The sequence below is a fragment of the Peromyscus maniculatus genome, chromosome 1, assembly GCF_049852395.1.
Source record: "Peromyscus maniculatus bairdii isolate BWxNUB_F1_BW_parent chromosome 1, HU_Pman_BW_mat_3.1, whole genome shotgun sequence".
NCBI lineage: Eukaryota > Metazoa > Chordata > Mammalia > Rodentia > Cricetidae > Peromyscus > Peromyscus maniculatus.
Window position 1 is genome coordinate 190,562,344 of NC_134852.1, and position 20,201 is coordinate 190,582,544.

Sequence of the window (20,201 nt, forward strand, 5' to 3'; positions counted from 1 at the left end):
CACTCTTGAACCTGGTGTGGTTCTGCCTTCTATAAACTGCACTAAAGTTAAATGTAAACGGAGGCTTTTCTCTGTCCTGCCCATTCTGCAATCCCTTTCCAAATTATCATTCAGAGGCTTATATTAATTATAAATGCCCAGCTAGTAGCTCAGGCTTATTACTAACTAGCTATTACACTTAAATTAACCCATAATGCTTATGTATGTTTAGTTATGTGGCTTGGTATTTTTTTCTCAGCACAACATTCTCATTTTGCTTCCTCTGCATCTGGCTGGCAACCCCTGACTCTGCCCTTCCCCTTCCCAGCATTCTCAGTTTGGCTTTCTCGCCTAACTTCCTGCCCAGCTACTGGCCTGTCAGCTTTTTATTAACCAATGAGAGTAATACATATTCATAGCACACAGAAGGACAGCCCACAGCAGTTAAAAGGCTTGTTTACATGGCTAGAGAGATGACTCATTACTTGTGAGCATTTGATATTCTTACAGAAGATTGGAGTTGGATTCCCAGGACCCATGCTCACAATGGCCTCTAACAATGGCTTCAGGGATACAATGTTCCATCTGGCCTCTGTAGCCATCCACACATATGCATAAGTTTTTAAAACCAGGCTCACAAATCTGTTTTCTTTTTGGAATGTTAGTTATCCTCAAGACAGTTGACTGACAGTGAACTTACTCTGTTTTGGAGACATACTTTCGAAAGCACAAGCCTGCCCTGTTAAATACCTTGTGATTTGAAGCACAAACAAGAGGGTACAGTGGCGCATGGCCTGAAGAACAATGTCACGAAACTGCACCCCATGGCTGTGTGTCCTGGTCATTCACCGTGGTCCAGAATCTAGTATTTAACTGGATTTGTTCAGTGGTAGAATGCTTGCCCAGAATCTGGTATGTGTTATTTCAGAAATTTGACCCTGTGAGAGTTGTGGATTGAACAATTTTGATGATTCTAACACAAACTAAACTCCCGAAACCTGAGTTTTTACACAGCAGAGGGCCAAGGAGGCCAGATATGCCAAGTATCTGCACACTCTCTTCTAAGCGAAATATCAAGTTTCATGGTGAACACTGGTTAGAAAGAGGTGGGCTATTTATAGGATCCAAATATTTGGTGACTTTGGCACTGTCAAATTTTGCCTTGTCCTTAAAAATCCAACTTCATGCCGGGCGGTGGTGGCGCACGCCTTTAATCCCAGCACTCGGGAGGCAGAGCCAGGCGGATCTCTGTGAGTTCGAGGCCAGCCTGGGCTACCAAGTGAGCTCCAGGAAAGGCGCAAAGCTATGCAGAGAAACCCTGTCTCGAAAAACCAAAAAAAAAAAAAAAAAAAAATCCAACTTCATTAAACAGTTCAGCTATGATTACAAATGCTTAGGACACCATAATGGTATCCTGACACCCAGGGCTCACATCCCACCAGTGGTCACCCATCATGTGACATGTGCTTCAGAATCCAGGATTCGTTTGTTGGCTTGTTTTTGTTTATTTAGAGACAGGGTTTCTCTGTGTAGCTCTGGCTGTCCTGGAACTCACTCTGTAGACCAGGCTGGCCTTGAACTCAGAGATCCTCTGCCTCCCAAGAACTGGGATTAAAGGTGTGCACCACCACCACCTGGCTCAGAATTCAGTATTTAAGGACAGAAACAGAAGCAGAGATACCATGGGGGTACTCCACCCCCATTTCATCACGAAAAGTCCTCTCACTTTCCAAAGAGAGCCATCTGATACTGATAAGCTCCATCCATCCTTTCTACTCCTGTTCCTATGAGGCACTGCTGAGTGTGTTTTGAATTTTTTTCCACACATGACACCCTACTGTCTGCAAATATGTTCCTGCAACTCGATTTTCCCACACAGCATTGTGTTTTAAAGATTTGCCTTTGGTGATATGACACTTCTAGATTGATTTTAAAAAAATTCATGTCGAAGCACTACAAGTAAATCATAAGACATTCACGATCACATCAAATTCAAGACAAGACCCTGATGCAGCCAAACAAAAATGCAATTAAAAATTAATAAAAGAGCTGGGTGTAGTGGTGTATGCCTTTAATCCCAGCACTCAGGAGGCAGAACCAGGCAGATCTCTGTGAGTTCAAGGCCAGCCTGGGCTACCAAGTGAGTTCCAGGAAAGGTGAAAAGCTACACAGAGAAACCCTGTGTCGAAAAACCAAAAAATTTTTAAAAATTAATAAAAGATCCGGCAATTGGGCTCAGTGGGTAAAGCAAATGCCATATAAGTATGCAGATCTGAGTTTGGATTCCTCACCACCCACACAAAAAACTGAGTGACAGGAAGCAACTGTAACCCTAGCATAAGGAGGGAATGTTAGTGAGGACAGCTAGAAAGGGACCCATCAAGGAAAGACACCTGATGTCCCCTTCTGGCTTTTACACATAAATGTACACCCATCCCCTCATCCCTATTCACTGTCCACACACAAACAAGTACACATATGGAGATAGATAGATAGATAGATAGATAGATAGATAGATAGATAGATAATAGAAGGAAAGATAGATGATAGAAAGAGAAAGATAGAAAGAAATATAGATAGATAGATAGATAGATAGATAGATAGATAGATAGATAGATAGATAGTAAATTAAAAGGCTCCCCCTTGGTAATGCACAGAGAGCCAATTCACTTGCTCCAATTGTAGTGTTTAACTGTTGGACAGACAATAATTCCCTTACACTCCCACACAGAAATAAATTCAGATTATATCTTATCTCCATTATTGTCCACAATGCTACATTGCAGATCGTTGTGCATATATGGGAGTGTCTGTGCACAGAGTGGCAGTGTTGTGGGGTGTACACGTGTTTTGTGTATGCTGTCTTGCAGTATTGGGCTCCACCATTTACATCCTACCAGCAGCATGCCAGGGGCCTCTGATTCCATATCTGAAGTACTCTTGATCTGGACACATCGGATTTTAGTTTGCTAACCTGTTGAGTATGAGAAGCTACCCTACTGTTTAGATCTGCATTTCCCAATTGCCAGTGAGAGCGGCCATCCATGTAGTTTGGTTTCTGTGTTTTTGTTGGGCGTGTGTGCTGTGATGGTACAGCGCCTGCCTGGCCCTGGCGCTTGTTTCGTTTTTTTTCTTGTTTGAACTTTTGGTTTGACTGTATTCAAACTTTCTTGGGTTCGCCCCACTCTGTGGTTTGTACTTTTTCTGCCTCCAGCCCCTTTATGCCAGAGGTAGTCAGAACTGCCTGCTCTCTATCCTGGCTCTTGGCCCCTGCTAAGCAGACAGCCTGAGGCAGAGTGGGAACATAGAATATGAAAAGCACACGCTTAAGATCATTTTCTGTGGAAAAATTTGTAGCACAAATCTTTAAGGGTCTTATTAAAAAAAAAACAACAAAAAACAGGAGCCAGGTATTGGGGTGAATTCTGAAAGATCAGAGAAGCAGAAGAAGCCACAGCTAACCTTAACTCCACAACTCCTAATTGGATCCTGTTTCCACGAATCTTCAGACTGAAAGCTTCTGAGTCCTCACCCCAGTGGATCTCAGCTGAACTGCTGCTGAAAGCCTAAAAGCCTCTAGTTCCTGATCCTCACGCCTTATATACCTTTCTGCTTCCTGCCATCACTTCCTGGAATTAAAGGCGTGTGTCACTATGACTGGCTGTTTTCAGTTGTGGCCTTGAACTCACAGAGATCAGGATGGATCTTTACCTCCTAAGTGATAGGATTAAAGGTGTGTGTGCCACCATTTTCTGGCCTCTATGTCTAACTAGTGACTGTTCTGTTCTCTGACCCCAGATAAGTTTATTAGGGTGCACAATATATTGGGGGAAACAATATCACCACAAAACAAAATGATGTACAGCTGTATCTTTTCCAGGAAGAGGACCATGTTTCAAAAGATTGTTGATGCCTGTGAACACATGCAAAGTGAAGAGGAAACCGTCAAATATGTAACTTCCGACCCAACCAAAAAGGAGGTCATTATGTGAGCAGTCAGAATATTGATCCCTTTTTAGCAAAACAGCATGTTTTGTACTTTTTCTAGTTTGCTAATTTTTCATTTCTTCATAAGGGCCATGATGATGACTGCCTGTGACCTGTCTGCCATCACCAAGCCTTGGGAGGTGCAGAGCCAGGCAAGTACCACAGCATTGCCTTTCTTGTAACACACCTGGGACCCACCTGTCCGATAGCCTTGGGGGGTGCAGTCAGGCAAGCCCAGCTGCATTTCCTGTGACCCGTCACACACCTGCGATCCGCCACACACCTGTCTGCCATCATCACGCCCTGGAAAGTGCAGAGTCAGGCAAGTCCTGAGGCATTTCTTTTCCTGTCACACACCAGGTGCTGTCTAAATCCTGTGAAAGGCCACACAGTGATCTCTGGCAACCCCAGAGTACTATTCTGATCTTTACAGACAACAGCAGGTCAGCCGGTCATTGGATCATGTCCCAGAACAAGGAAAATACAGAAGACTTTGAAAAGAAAATGGAGGGGGGTGAAAGTGGGGGACAGAACTCCTTATTATTGAACAAGCTATAAAATTTTTTATGCAGAATTCACCAGGCATGGTGGTTCAAACCTGTAATCCGACTGCTCCTGAGGAGGCTGAGGCAGGAGGATACAGGATTCAATGATAGCCTGGCTACATAGTAAGGCCTATCAAGTGAACTCAACTTATGAGCTGTTCAGTAGGCAGATAAGTCAGAACGGGCCCTGGGGAAGGGACTGTTCGCTCTGCGTAGCTGGTGCTGTTCCCGGGGTCTTCCATAAAGTGACTGGAAGGAGCTGACAGAGAATCCACATTCAGGGCTGTTCTTTGTCTACTTTGTGGGGAGGGCAAAGACGGTGCTTAGCTACTTGTTTTCTCATTGATTGGCTGGAAGAAGCTGCTTTTTTTCAATGATGTCTAGGTGAAAACTTCAGCAGAGGAGCCAAGATTTCTTTGGTTCAACTGTCCATCCTGATTATATCTAGAAACAAAAAGTCATTGGAACCCATTGTGGGAGAGGGCAAATACCTTTTTGTCCTAGCCATCCTTGGTTTATGGCTGTAGGTCCTAAGTAAAAGACAGCCTGCAAAGAGAGAAGTGTATAAATTTATGTTAAGTTTATACATACATGACATAAGAGCCTTCATAAGTGGACAAAGGCCTTAAGAAAGTTATTTTCATATATTTTTGAATAACATTTAAAGTGTGTGTGTGTGTGTGTGTGTGTGTGTGTGTGTGTGTGTGTGTGTGTGTGAGTTGCGGGGGCAGTGGCAGAGAATTTGTGCATGTGCATGTAGTGCTCAAGGAGAAGACATAAGATCTCCTAGAGCTGGGGTTACAGGCAGTTGTGAGCAGATGTGTATTCTGGGAACAGAACTCAGGTTCTCTGGAAGAACACTGTCCACTCTTAACCACTTAGCCATCTCTCCAGCCCTGTAGCCTCATATATTTTTATGCAAGAATTGATGAAGAAGTCGTTCATGGAGAAACACAGCTGTAAAATGGTGATAACCAGGGAACTTAGCAAGGCCACTTGCTCAGGGTCTTGGCCTCTCTCTACCTCCATTGCGCTTCCTCCACAGGTGAGGAGCACCTCTTGAATGAGCTTGCCAGATCGGGAAAGGTCAAGGTCAATCTGTCTTTCTCAAGCTTCATCACCTCCTTTATCAGGGAGGGGGAGGCAAGTGGGACCTGCTGGGAGGTTTGATCAAATTCCAACAGCAAATAAGCATTCAAATCGACATGACTGTTCTTCCTTCTGTATTGTTGATGTGTTGGTGTGTGTGTGTGTGTGTGTGTGTGTGTGTGTGTGTGTGTGTGTGTGTGTGTGTGTGTAAGCCAGAGGACAAAGTTGGGATGTCCTTCTCCAGTGTTCTCCATCTTATTTTTTGAGATCAGGTCTCCTTACTGAACCTGGAACTCGCTGTTTGAGCGAAGCTGTCTGTCTGGCCACTGAGCTCCAGGGATTCACCTGGATCCTGATATAAACCCTATGTGGGGGCTGTAGACCTTCTAGCTTTTTACGTGGCATTGGGGATTGGAACTCAGGTCCTTAAAGTTGTTGGCAAACACTTCACCACTGAGCCATCTCCCCAGCTCCCACCTATATTCTTTATCTGTTAGGCTTAAGCCAGACATTCAGGGTCTCCCTTGAGCTCACCATCATTTCTAATCCTTTCTGCCTGTCACACCCAATATGGCATCTGTAAGACTGTATCCAGGGCTGAGGATGTGTCTCAGTTGGAAGAGTGCTTGCCTAGAACTCAGGGAGCCTTGAGTTCAGATCCCAGCACCTCATAAATAGAGCATGTTGATGCATGCCTCTAATCTCATCACTTTGGAGGTGCAGAAAAAGAGAATCAAAAGTTCAAGGATACCCTGGGCTACATAGTAAGTTTGAGACCAACCTGGGCTACATGAGACCCCCCCCCCATGTCAAAAAGGATTTGAATGTAGCCTTTGATGGACAGCCTAGTGGTGGCCTCCTGGCTGATCTTCATCAATGATTCCCTGTCCTCTTCTGTCCTCTGACCTGTTGCCTGAATTATCTATAGCGTTCTGCTCACTCCATGCTTGGAAAGGATTCTCAATGATACAGCACAGAAGTTTCCAGCTCACTTATTTGCTTTTACAAAATCTTTTTTGTTTTGTTTTTGAGCTGGGCATGATGATATGTATCTGTAATGCCAGCTGAGACACTGAGACAAGATAATTGTAAGTTCAAGGCTACCCAGGGTAACATAACAAAACACTGTCTCAAAAACAAAAACAAAAAACCAGAAGTCTACTTTCTTCTCACAAAACCTGTACAGAGATAACCACAGGATAGAGATGGAAGTTTTGGCCTGGAGACCCAAGTTCATCCTCCCGATACAGTGCACAGGCCTGTCATTACCTGTCCCCTCCCTCACCCTTCTGGGGTCATTACCCATCACCCCAAGCTGGCACCACACACTCCAAGCTCTGGGATAAGACTCAGGCAGTCTGTTCTGTGCATAATTTTCTCCTCCTTTTTATCTAGATTATCTACTGCTCAACTCTCATTGGATAACAGAAAAGCCGCCTCCCTCTGGCATGACGTGCCTCTTCTTCTTCCTCTTTTACCCATGGCAGTAAGCCTATTAGTGTTGTAGTACATACCACACTGAGGGCAAACTGTTCTCACTACACTGTGAGCATCTGAAAGACGATGCCCCATCTCTTCCTTCTTGGCAAGCCAGGCTTCCACCAATGTCAGGTAGCTAGCAAATGTCTGTCCATCATGAGGTGTTATCTTTCATTATGTGAATTAATACTTGATTATCCTCACACAGCTGTCAAGATGTAGATGTGTGTGTGTGTGTGTGTGTGGTGTGTGAGTGTGTGTGTGTGTTCACCATATACAAACCTATGCTAGATGACCACAGCTAATAACAGGATTAGAAAACGTGAGGGTTGGAGGCATCTTGGTTTGAGAAACTCAACCTTCTCCCATCCCCCCTCTTTACTGAGAAGTGATGGCAATAGAAACAGAAGACGTACTCTCGGAGTTGGACCAGAACCCTCAAGTGGGGAGAGAACCCTTTCCCATTTCAGCCTAACCTGCACGTGGCATCTGTTTTCTAACTTCAGAGCAGCTGGCTTGATGACCCCTCAAGCGTTGACTGGAAGATCCTTAGATGTCACTCATGCTGACATGACGGAAGTTCTCTGCTGATAGTGGGTATCCCAAAGCATGCCTCTGTCTTTTGCAGGTGGCACTTCTGGTGGCAAATGAATTCTGGGAACAAGGTGACTTGGAAAGAACAGTGCTGCAGCAGCAACCAATTGTAAAGACCTTGCCATAACCATGTCACTAATTAAAACCATCCCTAAAGCCCTGAAAAACGTCTTTAAAGGATTTCCTTCTCTTCTAGCCCATGATGGACAGAAACAAAAAAGACGAACTCCCCAAACTTCAAGTGGGATTTATTGATTTTGTTTGTACTTTTGTATATAAGGTATGTAAACAAATTATTTGAATGAACTGTGTAATCATTTAAATGAGAATTTTTCTTTCAAACTCTAACTAGAGTGAGCCAGCTATGGTGGTGCGCATCTGTAATCCTAGCACTCAGGAGGCAGGGGGATCAAAAGTTCAAAGTCACCTTGGATTACATGGTAAGTTTCAGGCCACCTGGGCTTAAAAATCAAACAAAAAGTTGACTAAAGCAAAGTTACCAGTGAAGAAAACCACCAGGTCATGTCCTCCACAGTATTTTGAGCATTGACTTTGATTTATTCAGAGTGGAATAAAATGTGCAACAACTCACAGATGATCTACTTGACAGACAGCAAAGAGCCCCTGCCTCGCCCAAGCTTCCGAAGCACCCAGGCTCATCCCAGCAGCTCCAAGCACCGCCCACCTCCCAGCTTCTCTTCTGCTTATGAACACTATTGAAAATCAGCTGTGTGATTAACTAGTTTCCGGTCTCAAATTCTCTGCAGGAGTTCTCGCGGTTTCACAAAGAGATCACCCCCATGCTGGACGGCCTTCAGAATAACAGAGCGGAATGGAAATCACTGGCGGAGGAATATGAGGCGAAGGTGAGGGTGACCGAAGAGCAGGTGGGAAAGCAGGAAGAAGGAGCAGTGGATGGAAAAGGTTAGCTGGAATCGAGTTTGCCTGTGTGAGTGTGCAGTAGCCAGAGACGTGTGTGTGTGTGTGTGTGTGTGTGTGTGTGTGTGTGTGTGTGTGTGTGTGTAGGGGTGGGTGAGTGGGTGTCATGTGACAAAAATACAGAGCATCTGTGCTAATAGGAAAACTGCTTTGCTGATGCAGGTAGGTAAGTTAAAGAAGTTTGTGGTTTTCAGGGTTGTCTCGCCCTCAGTCGAGATCTTATGCTCCAGGAGTTGACAGCCCCAGCCAGCCAGGTCCCAGTACTGCAGAGGCTGTCGGTGGGTATTAGTACCCTCTAGCAGGTGGCTCTAGGGCATCGTGTCAAACATAAGGTCAGGGGTCAGGAATAGATGGGAAGACAGTGCAAATGGGACACCCTGCATTAGCTGTGAAACTCTGGGCAACTTGCCCAAACTCTCCAGACTATGCAAGAGGTTTTACAGATTGACATCTGAAGGAAGTCCTACAGGTAAAGTTCAAGTTGGCCAACCATGTGAGGTGGCTTGAAGGAGATGCTAAATCTTTACTTGTCCCCCAGATATCTTCACGTGGTGCTATTTTCTCTGGCTTGAAATTTCTACTCCCAGTCACTTGACAGGTTTATCATTGCTTTCAGAAAGCCTGTTAAAGTGCTTACAATGAATTGTCAGTTCTTCAACTGAATGTTCATATTGATAGCAAAATGCTGGGCTGGGCTGGAGCTCTATGGTAGAGCATTTCCTAGCATTGCAGAAAGCAGAATGCTAAATTGATGGTGAGTTGTCCATGCATGTTTATGAATGAGTGTGTGTGTGTGTGTGTGTGTGTGTGTTGGTGTGGAGCTCTGAGGAGCTGTGTACCTTGTGTGTCACAGTGATAGGTTTTGTTACTGACCTGGGACTCATCTATTTAGCCAAGCTGGCTGGCAAGACCTGTGTATCCATCTGTTTCTACCTCCCCAGTACTGGGATGACAAGCACATACCACCATGCCCAGCTTTTTCACATGGGTACTGGGAATCGAATTCGGGTCCTTGTGCCTGCGTTGGCAACCCTTTTCCTACTGAGCGATTTCCTCAGGCTGAGATGTTAATGTCTGTCTCCAAAGGTTAGCACTGTAACAGTTTTGTAAGTCGTTCCTGTTGGCAGAGAAACCATCTGTGTGTGGGAGGCCCTGCATGAAGATGCTTCTAGACGACTGCACTGTTCAGAGTTTAATCAGTTCATTGAAGTGGGAATATTTGCCTTACCAAAGTTATCGATGTCCCTCAATGGAATAAAAGCAGGGTTTCTGATGCCTTCATGCCCACTCATTCAAATATTCACAGGGTATGTGTTCTCACAAGGCTGTATTAGGCCTTGGGAAAAGACAGGGACCTTATCTCCAAGCTCTCACCTCTGAAGGGAGAGCTGGGCATTAAGTGACTAATGCATAACCTGATGGTGAGCCTTGGAGAAAGCTTGCGGTGTATACAGAGAACACAGGAAGGCCTCCCTGAAAAGGGGGTGTCTGTGCTGAGGTCCCAAGACAGTAAGTCCCAACTCACACAAAGGAGCAGAGGTGAGTGGAGAAGAGAAAAAATAGGATATGTAAAATAACTTCTGACGGAATAAGCTTGGTGTGGCAGAATCATTTCAAAACATGTCCATGTGTAGTCAAGGACGGATGGACGGACGGATGGACAGAAACCCGAGTACCAGATGAAGCTGGTGGTGTAAGCAGTGACTAACAGTATGTAGCCTGCAGCCAGCTGCGTGACACAGTCAGGGGAGAGGTTGGCGCAGGAAGGTCTGAGCTGCACTTCAGGAAAACAGAAGAGATTTTGACTGATTCGTTCCACTTCTGACGTTACTTTGTCTCTCCTGTTAGAATGAGGAGAAATGCCTTAGGACAAAGATGTCTCTGATGAGGATACAGCCACCTTCCCCAAGTGACTCCTATATTTGTTGTCTTCATTCTTTAGCAAATATTTTTATCAATTCTTGAGAATTTCACGTATGTGCACAATGTATTGTTTTTGTTTTGACTCCAACCCCTCCCCTAATTACTCCAAGTGGACATAGGTCTTCTACATGTTATTTGCATACGTTTATTTCTAATTTCTGTCTATTACTTGAAGAGTTCTCTCCCGGGCTTCAGGTTTTGTGCCTCTAGCTCAGATTCCAGCTTGTTTAATTTCACTGAAACACTGAGATGGTAACTGCTTATCAAGTTTCAGTTCATTTTGTTTTTTGAGAGTCTCACTCTGTAGCCTAGGCTGTCTGGAACCCACAGAGATCTGCCTGTCTTTGCCTCCTGAGTGCTGGGGTTACAGGTGTGTACCACCACACCTACCTACCTACCTACCTACCTACCTACCTACCTACCTACCTACCTACCTACCTACCTACCTACCTATCTATCTATCTATCTATCTATCTATCTATCTATCTATCTATCTATCTATCTATTTTTTGAGACAAAGTCTCACCATGTAGCCTTGACTGTCCTAGAATTCATAATGGCCTCAAACTCACTCAGGGATCCACCTGCCGCTGCCTCCCAAGTGCTGGCATTAAAGGCGTGTACCATCACACCTGACTCGAATTTTATTTTTCAGTTTTTCCCGATTTATGTATGTGAGTATTTTGTCTGCATGTGTATGTGCACCACATGTGTGCTGATATACAAAGAGGTCAGGAAAGGGTTCGGATCCCTTGTAATGGGAGTTACAGATGGTTGTGAGCCACCATGTGGGTGCTAGCAATCAAATCTGAGTCCCCTGCAATAATAACAAGTGTTCTAAACGGCCGAGCCATCTCTCCAGCTCCTTGAATCTTATTTTTAAGTGAGCCAATTGTGAATAAAAAATTGGTTTTAAACAGTCAAACCCTTGGAGTTGTGATAAGCTAGTATTATTAATTGGCGATCTCACACAGATACCACAAGAATGTCAGAATAAAAGCATTGTATCACATGACTCCTGATGATGTTTTTTCTTGGTCTTTTACCAGCGGTCACAGATTCAGGAGGTGGCACTGAAGACAGAAAGTCCAAGACATGCTTAATGTTATAATATAATCCAACTGGTCTCTATCGCAAGTATCATCTTAGTCTCCGAGAAAAAACCTTCAAAAGACCCTCTCTGAATTCAGTTCAGTAGTCCTGGAGTAATGACGATTTCTAGAGACAATGCCATGTGACTATCCACAGAGTATCTACTGCTGACCTAGAAACCCCGTGAGCTAAATAAAGTTCAATCAAGGAACAAACTATGACAAAAAATGCATTTTATGCCAGTTTGTTTTAAATTAAAAATATGCTTTCTTGAAATGAGTCACAAGACCTATTAAGATTTATTTGTATGTCTGTGTCTGTGTGGGTCTATGTGGCATGTGTGCCTCTGCTGGGGAAGAGGGCTTCAGACCCCACACCTTGAGTTACCTGGGGAAGAGGGCTTCAGACCCCGCCAACTTGAGTCACAGGCGCTGGGAGCCACCTGACACGGACGGGGTCCTCTGGGAGAAGAGCAGGTGCTAGTGAGTCCAGAGCCATCTCTCAGCCTGAGCGCAGGTATAGAGTAGCTGACTGCGCAAAGAGCCAAAGCACCAGGCAGCTGTACCGAGTCGATGCCAAACAAGATTCCTTCAGCTATGACTCCCGTTATCTGCCACTGTGCTCAGTTATCTGAATTCATACACCAACTATATCACAAACTGTATTTTCCTTCCCAAATACACTGCTCTATTGTACAAGAATGCGTAGTCTTCCCAGTTACCATTTAACTTTGCAGCACTCTATTTTCTGAGGATCACTGGATGATGAATATACTTTATTGTAAGACCGCTTAGCTATAGGAATTCCAGCACTAATATCAACTTTGGTGTTGGACATTTCAGATAATTTCCGCAGAAATCAAGATTCCTTTTTACTCACTGTAAGTAATAAGCTGAAGAAACAACACCTTCAAGAAATGAGGAACTTTTACACAATATTTAACAGTACACATGACTCTAATTTACTATTTTCTGGTAGTTCAGAAAGGATTGCAAAATGACTTCCAAAAGATCTCAGCACAGTGCCTCACGCCTGACAGAAGCCTGGTAAGCAGTTGTCAAGTGAGTGAGTGAGTAACAATTATCCAGTCAAAGGAAAAACTCGGACACTGGCCATTTTAAAAGCAGACACTACATAATTTATTTACAGTTTAATGCCAATCACTCCCTGTTCAAATGTCACTTACAACGGTGTATCATACACTGAAGAGCTATGGCCAAGACAGATCTGTGGATAAGCAACTGAGACACCACCACCCAAGTGGAGAAGGAAGTGTCTGAGGCAGTCCCCGTCCGAGCCTCCGAAACATGGCCTGGTGGCTGTCCACTCAGTGGCATGGACACGTTCACGGAGTTTCACAGGACACTACCTCACCAAGGAATGAGGCTCTCTCCCAGTTCACAGAAACAAGTCCTGAAAATAATCATCAAATTCTTCTTCCCTATTAAAAAAGTACAAACATCAATTACAATTGAGAGCACTCAAAATAATAAAAATTAGATAAATCAATAGAGTAAAAAATTAAGAGATACATTATATGAGACTAATAAAAATAAAATACTTTCAGTATATTAGCTGATCATTTTACATACCAATATGTTTTCATAATTCAAATAATTCTGAGTTTCTAAACAATCAGCTATTCTCAAAATTGTTAAAACTGGAATAGCTCACATGCTGGTACCTCTCTCAAAAACCCTGAGTTTTCCTTGAAATACTTTGTGAAACACCATTGCTTCTCTTTGCTTTTTTGGTTGATTCTATACCTTCTCTGTTCACTATTTCAAATTATAATCTGCTTAAGAAATGTATGGAACAGAAACCGTGTTTAAGAAAAGTTAAAGTCTTACTCCCAGGAATGTGAGGACATTTGCTCAGGCCACAGTCTTTATTAGTCTGAGACCAGTAAGTAAATATTTGTACTAGTAAAGGTTCTGCCTAAAAGAAAGAACAGAACTTGGAGGGACATTCCTTTCGGTATAACCTGTCAAATACAGGGACAAGCATCCAGTGCTCAATAAGGGTAGGTCTGCAGCAGCCTCACACAGCCAAGCAGCTCAGGCTTTGAAGTCAGCCGCAGGAGAGCAAGAGCTCCAAGTCATCTGTTGTTGGGAGGCAGAGATGAGTGTCAGCAGGGGTCCTCCCACACCTGTGTAAACCTTCAAGGGACTCCTCAGCGTGGGGCCTGAGAATCGGAACATCATGGGACAGGCTGTCCTAGATGCATTCCTCTCAGAAGGAGTGCGAGCCAGAACAGAGGGCTGTCTGTTAAAATGAACCGATGCTGGCCCACCAGCTCTCTACAGCCAAGAACAATGGCTGGTAATACACTTTCACCTTACCAGGGTAGGGGGCCTTTGGCACTATTAAATATTGTCATGAACTGATATCAAGAACAGCTGTCTCCGCAGCCTCCTAAGCTGATGACAGAAGGGAGCATCTATGATCTCAGCACTCACTGTGACTTGTCGTCGGTCTCTGGCAGGGGACCCTTCCAGAGCTCGGATTCCGAAGCACCTTCTTCCTCATCAGGGTTTCCTGCTCATGCAGAAGAAAAGGTTTTTGCTTTGTTTTTAAACGTTTTTAAATCATTTACCAGTGCAATTAAATTAACTATGAATTTAACAGCAATTTAGCTTCAACTTCTATAATTCCCTGGAAATTTAAGTTATTCCTCCAGATACAATAAAATTTAAAAATTAAACAATATGAGAAATAGCAGAATCTCAGCAAAGAGGGCATGGAACTACTGTCTTATGAACAACTTCCTCATGTTACACTGAAAAACAGGAGCAGCTGATTTAGTTATTCCCTTGATCATACAACGGAAATGAAGTGAAGATTTACCTAGAGAACATGTCTATATTAGGACCAGCACTCAAGAACAGCTCCTTTAGACTAACGGCTGTCATCACAGAGGAGTCACTTACCGATGTAATTACATCATGAACAGTGTGTCTGCCTGCTAATACATTATCCAATACTGAGTAAATTTTAGCTGAGTATTAGATGATTCATTTGAGGTCTATATTTTTTATATTTTTAAAATAGGAATATATTATTTTTACTGATTTTAGAGGTAATATGTACTTATTGTCTAAAATAAAAGCCATTTGCAAATGTTTAAAGTACAGAGGAAAAGTTATCCGGAGCTTACAGGTAATGCAATATTTAAGTCTGGTTGGCCCTCACAAAATCATGATACATAAGTTTACATGTATGTATATAACATACAACTTTTAAAATAAATTGGATTGTACTGTGCATATTTTCTGTAACAATAAAAGATTTGAGATAGCTCAGTTTTCCTTGACAATATATATAAATATGTCAATTTTTTTTAGAATTTATTTTTAATGATGCATGTGTATACAGGGGCCTGCAGAAGCCTGAGGTGTCAGATCTCCAAGGTCCTGGCAACTAAACATGGGCCTCTGTAAGGCCGATCTATGCTTTGACCACAGAGTCATCTATCTTTCTGGCCCCATGAAAGCTTTAAACAAACAAAAAACAAAACAAAATAAAAACAGCTACATTGAATTTGATTAACCAATCCTCAATTCCTGATTGGTGGGGAGTTAGGCTGTTTTTCTTTTTCTTGGGTGAGGGGCAGTGCTGGTGATTCTACCCAGGGTCTTAGAAATGCTGGCAAGGGCTCCACAGTGGCCCACAGCCCAGCCTAACTGTGTCTCTTGTTGCACGGTATATATTTCTGTCTGAATTTATCTGAGGTGCTTATCTATTCCAAATAAAATACCAATTCCAAAGGCAGCATCGCTGGCCACCAGACATGCGTTCTAAAGCAGTGGCAGGGCTAGGTTTCCTCCAGAAGTCTGCACTCTTCTGAACAATGTCTGGGGAAGCCTCTTTCCTCAAACAATAAGCATGATTTTTATAAAATGTCCGACAATGTTGTTTTTTTTTGTAACAGAACTGCAATCTCACACAGAGGCTTAGCTGCTCATGTGCTCAACCTAACACAATGTGCCCTTTACAGACCTTAACTTACTTAACTGCGATGATTAAGAGACACTAAGTCAAGAATGACATTGTAAGGGATAATCCCCTTGTAGAGCGAACACTGGAGTTCCATCCTAACTCACATTTGGCTGCCAGTACAGAATGTCCCTCGGTTCAGCACAGCACAAAAATAAAGCAGCATTGATTTGCCACGGTGGTTCTAGCCTTTTACCTGCTGGACTCTGATCCCTGAATCAATGTGGATGCCTGAACTTTGATCCTAACTGAATCTGTTGTGGCACCAATTGTAACAAACAGGAGGGGGAGGGTGCTGTCTAACGAGCTATGTACACATGATGATGAAACTATGAAGTCTTGGAGGAAGATTCCTGTTCTGTGACAGCCATCACTCCAGTTCCCAGTGTCCTCAACTGGTAACACAAGAATAAAATCTTCCACTCATTGAGCTAAGAAAGGATAGAAAATCTGACTGTGCCTAATAAGGGCATCTCTCTGGCATTACTGTTAAGATGTCAGAGAACAGAACCTACATGGCCTTCAGAACCTAGCAGCTCATTTTCAAGTCTTACACTATAAACTGCTCCGTTGGTCACTCGTGTTCCCTTCCAGGAATACTTTCCACAAGTCAGCTTTCCCACAACAATTTTCTTTGTATGGAATGTCTTTGCCTGTGTGTGGTGTGTATAGATGTGTGTGTGTGTGTGTGTGTGTGTGTGTGTGTGTGTGTGTGTGCGCACAGAGGCCAGAGGTCAGCTTCCGGTGCTATTCCTTAGGTGTTGTCCACCTTTGTTTTTAAGAAAGGGCCTTTCACTGGCCTCGAACTCACTAAACAGGTAAGGCTGGCTGATCAAGACCCAGAGATATGCTTGTCTCTTCCTCCCCTGCACTAGGTTGAAAGTGTGGTACCACACCTGGACCACTTCTTTTCACACTGATTTATGATTACCTCGTGCAGGTGTGCACATGCAGGACACAGTATGGAGACCAGACAAGCTGCTCTCTACCACTGCCATGTGGGCTCCAGGGATTAAACCTGTCAAGTTTGTCGGCCAGTGCTTTTACCCACTGAGTTGATCTTAGTCCGGTTTTGAAAGTGGGTTCTGAGGACTGAATTCAGTTTCTCTTGTTTTATGGAAGCCCTGTGCCAACTGGACTACTGACCCAGTCCTGTATATCAATTTTCTGATACCAGATAATGCAATTTTACTTTTAAAAAGTTAAATTAAAATAAATCCCATTGAGAGAGTAGCCATTGAAAAAGTGCCCAAAGCCGGGTGGTGGTGGCACCTTTAATCCCAGTACTTGGGAGGCAGAGGCAGGTGAATCTCTGTGAGTTTGAGACCAGCCTGGTTTACATAGTGAGTTCCAGGACAGGCTCCAAAGCTACACAGAGAAACCCTGTCTCAAAAAAGGAAAAGTGCCCCAACTGCCTCAAATCTGTAGGACTAGACCAAAGGATCTGTAAAGTCCCCTCCACCCTATAAATCTAAAACTTCCTGCTTCGCTGAGGGGGACAGTCACTACAGACACTGATAAAACCACAACCAGCCACAAGGGTGACAAAGAGTACTGCTGAGGAATGACAAGCAGAATGGTTGATACACCACCACGACAACAGCGACGACGTCCTCACTGCACTACTGTCGAGTCTCTGCAGTGGTTATGGGCAAGAGCTGGAATAACCTATAGTTCTTTTTTCCTTCACATTTAGTGTGTGTGTGTGTGTGTGTGTGTGTGTGTGTGTGTGTGTGTGTGTGTGTGAAAATGCCACAGTTGCATGTGTGCAGGTCAGAGGACATGTGAGTTCCAAGGATCGAACCCAGGTAATGAGCTTGGCAGCAAGTCTATTTGCTGAGCCACATCCTACTGCTCTGTTGGTCTCTGTGGGATTTTCATCCAAGTCTCCCTTCAAAATGAACCCGTTCATTGTAACACTTCTGATAACAAGCAGTGTGCAATCTGTCTTCTAAGACAGCTCACTTCCTCTATTCTTTTTGTCAGACAGTTCCAAGCGACAATTTTCCTTAAACTAAGGCAAAAATGTTTTCAGACCATTTTTATCCGTAGACTCTAGTTCTGTGAACCAGTCACCATAAATCAATCTCCCATATAGTAACAGCCTCCAAACACCTCCAATTTCTGTGTCCTCATCTTGCCCCGGCCTCCTCTCGCTCCTTCACCTTTCTCCAGACTAAACGTCTGTAGTTGTGCCGACATCATTCCCACAGTATGATTACAGTCCTAACAGCCTGGCTGCTCTGGGTCTGATCTGCTCAAGCCTTTGAGGTTCTCCTTAGTGTATGGTGTTTAAATGCTTTGGGTTTTCCCGAATGCTTGCACTTTGTGGATATTATATGAGAACTAAAAACTTGCTCCACTGAAAAAATGGTGAATGTCTGCAATAACTAGCATAAACGGACAGGTTTTAGCTTTTGGTCTGATCAATTCTAGAGAGCAAATACAGACTGTGTTTAATGTCTGGCATTTTTCTTTTCACTGGCATTGCAACAGAACTACAGGTTATCAAGGACTTCCTTTGTGTGTGGCACAGGCCTTGTGTGGGTGTCTTCTCATTTGGCAGTAATTCAATGAAGCTGGCCTGTTCACACACCCACTCTACAAAAGAAGCAAGACTTAGATCAATCATTTAAGATGGATCTGTCTGTCTATCTATCTAATCTGTCAAAATTACAATATAAATAATAGGCCTACATTTGACTACTAATAATGAAGTTATTGATAATTAGAACAAAAAGGCACTGTGCTGGGGACTATAAACTTGTATCTAACCCTATTTTTGACATTAACTACTTGGCCTTGAATAATTTCTTTGAGTTCTCTGGTTCTCAGGGGATCAATTGAAATGCCTCGATCTTAACTCACCACAAATGGGTGTCCTGTAACTGGGCATAGTGGCATGTGCCTATAATTCTAGAAATTTGGGAGACTGAGCAGAAGGATTATGAATTCAAGAATAGCTTGACTTTTCTCAAAATAAATATATACATTAAAATTTTTAAGCAATTAAAAAACATTTTAAAAATGGTGGGGAGGGGCCACCCTGGAGAGACGGCTCAGTGGTAAAGAGTGGGTGCTGCTCTTTCAGAGGACCTAAGTTTGGTTCCTGGCACCCACACTGAGCAGCTCACAACCATCGAGAACTCTAGCCCCAAGGGAGCCAACGCCCTCTTCTGCACTTCAATGGCACCTGCACTCAGGTGGATATACCCACACACATAATTTAAAAAATAATAAAGATAAACCTTTACAATTTAAAAAATAAAAGTAGTTTTCTCTATCACAGACAGAGGTTGAGAGAAAACAACCCTACAAATGTATTCCCCCTTCTATAATCCTACAGGAGAGTCTTCTCTCCAAGCCGCCAGACAAAAGCTAAATAAGCACCGAGGTCTCTTTACTATTTCCCAAGGCATCCGTCGTTCTGCTGGCAGCTTCATCCCTTGCTTTGGTTATGGGGAGGACAGTGACAGACAGCACTGTGGTCTGCCTCTGCAGTCAGGTCACGTGCTTTGATGGAAGTATACAATTTTGTCTTCATCTCTACACTGCTCTTCTACCTTGTTCCCACTATTCCTACATGACTAATTGTAAAACATCCCTTTACATCTTTTGTAAGTCACTGTGAACGCTTTGGGGAGTATTTCATGGGAAATATAGGATTTGTAGCAACCATCGGGTAAAATCACTGCTTTAATACTGGAGAAAACAGGCCTAAAGCACCATTCACAGCAACGGCTTCTCCCAATCCAGGGAGAATCCACCACAGGGCCACTCAGACTCATGTAAAATGACCAATTTTCTTTAAATCTTAACTGCCTTTCCTTTCCCGTTCCAACCTTATCCCTATCTCTTCCTGCACACTGAACAGTGTGAAATCGAAATGTTTATGCATGATATTTACTGAAAAATGATTCTGATGTTTTCCATAATTAAAATAAAAAACTTTTAATTATTTTAACTGAAAAGTAAATATTCACTCTTTGTCCTTTATGATTCTTCTCATGTTATATAAAAACAAATGTAATTCACATCAAAGCAGGATACAAATAAATAAAAAATCCAAATTACAAATGCTTTGAATCTACATATTTCCATTTGAGAAAGAAATGCTTGATACTTACTGTTTCTAGAATCTTCTGACTCTTTTGAGGATGAATGTCCTGAAAGGAAAACAGCATTATTTCACCAAGCATCATCTTTGGGTGGTGTTGACAGCTGTAGGTAAAACCATATATTCTTCCCAAATTTGGTTTTCTTATATGCAAAAAAACAACAACAATAAATAATAATAAAAATAAAAAGCCCTTTACTACTTTCTAATCTTTCAGGTCCTCTCCTCAATTAAAATGTTAGGTCCTTTTAGATAGAGATCATCTTACGTGTTCATAGAGCATGGGACTTTAGCTAACATAAAACTTGAAAACTGATAGCCTAGGAAAAGTCTCACTTGGCTTAAAAACACTTCACAGGTGGCAAAGTAATGATGATGATGATGAAGGTGATTTTTTCTTTGTGGAGATGCTCAGTCCTTCCACTGAACAGTGGACAAATATTCATTTCCACAGAATTTTC

The 20,201-nt window shown here is 43.0% G+C and overlaps 2 protein-coding genes across 6 annotated transcripts in view; one reads left to right on the forward strand and one right to left on the reverse strand.

Moving 5' to 3' along the window:
• Pde6c (phosphodiesterase 6C) overlaps positions 1-11,913 on the forward strand; it is a 56,891-nt gene extending 44,978 nt beyond the window's left edge. Inside the window, exons 17-22 of one of the 2 annotated variants that reach the window (XM_006976632.4) lie at positions 3,860-3,967; positions 4,055-4,118; positions 7,708-7,782; positions 7,870-7,953; positions 8,441-8,597; positions 11,585-11,913. In XM_006976632.4, coding sequence (XP_006976694.3) covers positions 3,860-3,967; positions 4,055-4,118; positions 7,708-7,782; positions 7,870-7,953; positions 8,441-8,597; positions 11,585-11,646 — 550 coding nt within the window. In that variant the 3' untranslated portion in view covers positions 11,647-11,913. The remainder of the gene's footprint in view (positions 1-3,859; positions 3,968-4,054; positions 4,119-7,707; positions 7,783-7,869; positions 7,954-8,440; positions 8,598-11,584) is intronic. The other variant, XM_076563008.1, reaches the window with a different exon arrangement.
• Positions 11,914-12,742: 829 nt separating this feature from the next.
• The window catches only part of LOC102916804 (protein FRA10AC1 homolog), a 29,458-nt gene continuing 21,999 nt past the window's right edge, over positions 12,743-20,201 (reverse strand). For 3 of the 4 annotated variants that reach the window (XM_042263088.2, XM_042263094.2, XM_076563009.1), the window contains exons 12-14: positions 19,751-19,789; positions 14,087-14,165; positions 12,743-13,068 (exon numbers count right to left, since the gene is read on the reverse strand). In XM_042263088.2, the coding sequence (XP_042119022.2) occupies positions 13,026-13,068; positions 14,087-14,165; positions 19,751-19,789 (161 nt within the window). In that variant the 3' untranslated portion in view covers positions 12,743-13,025. The remainder of the gene's footprint in view (positions 13,069-14,086; positions 14,166-19,750; positions 19,790-20,201) is intronic. The other variant, XM_076563010.1, reaches the window with a different exon arrangement.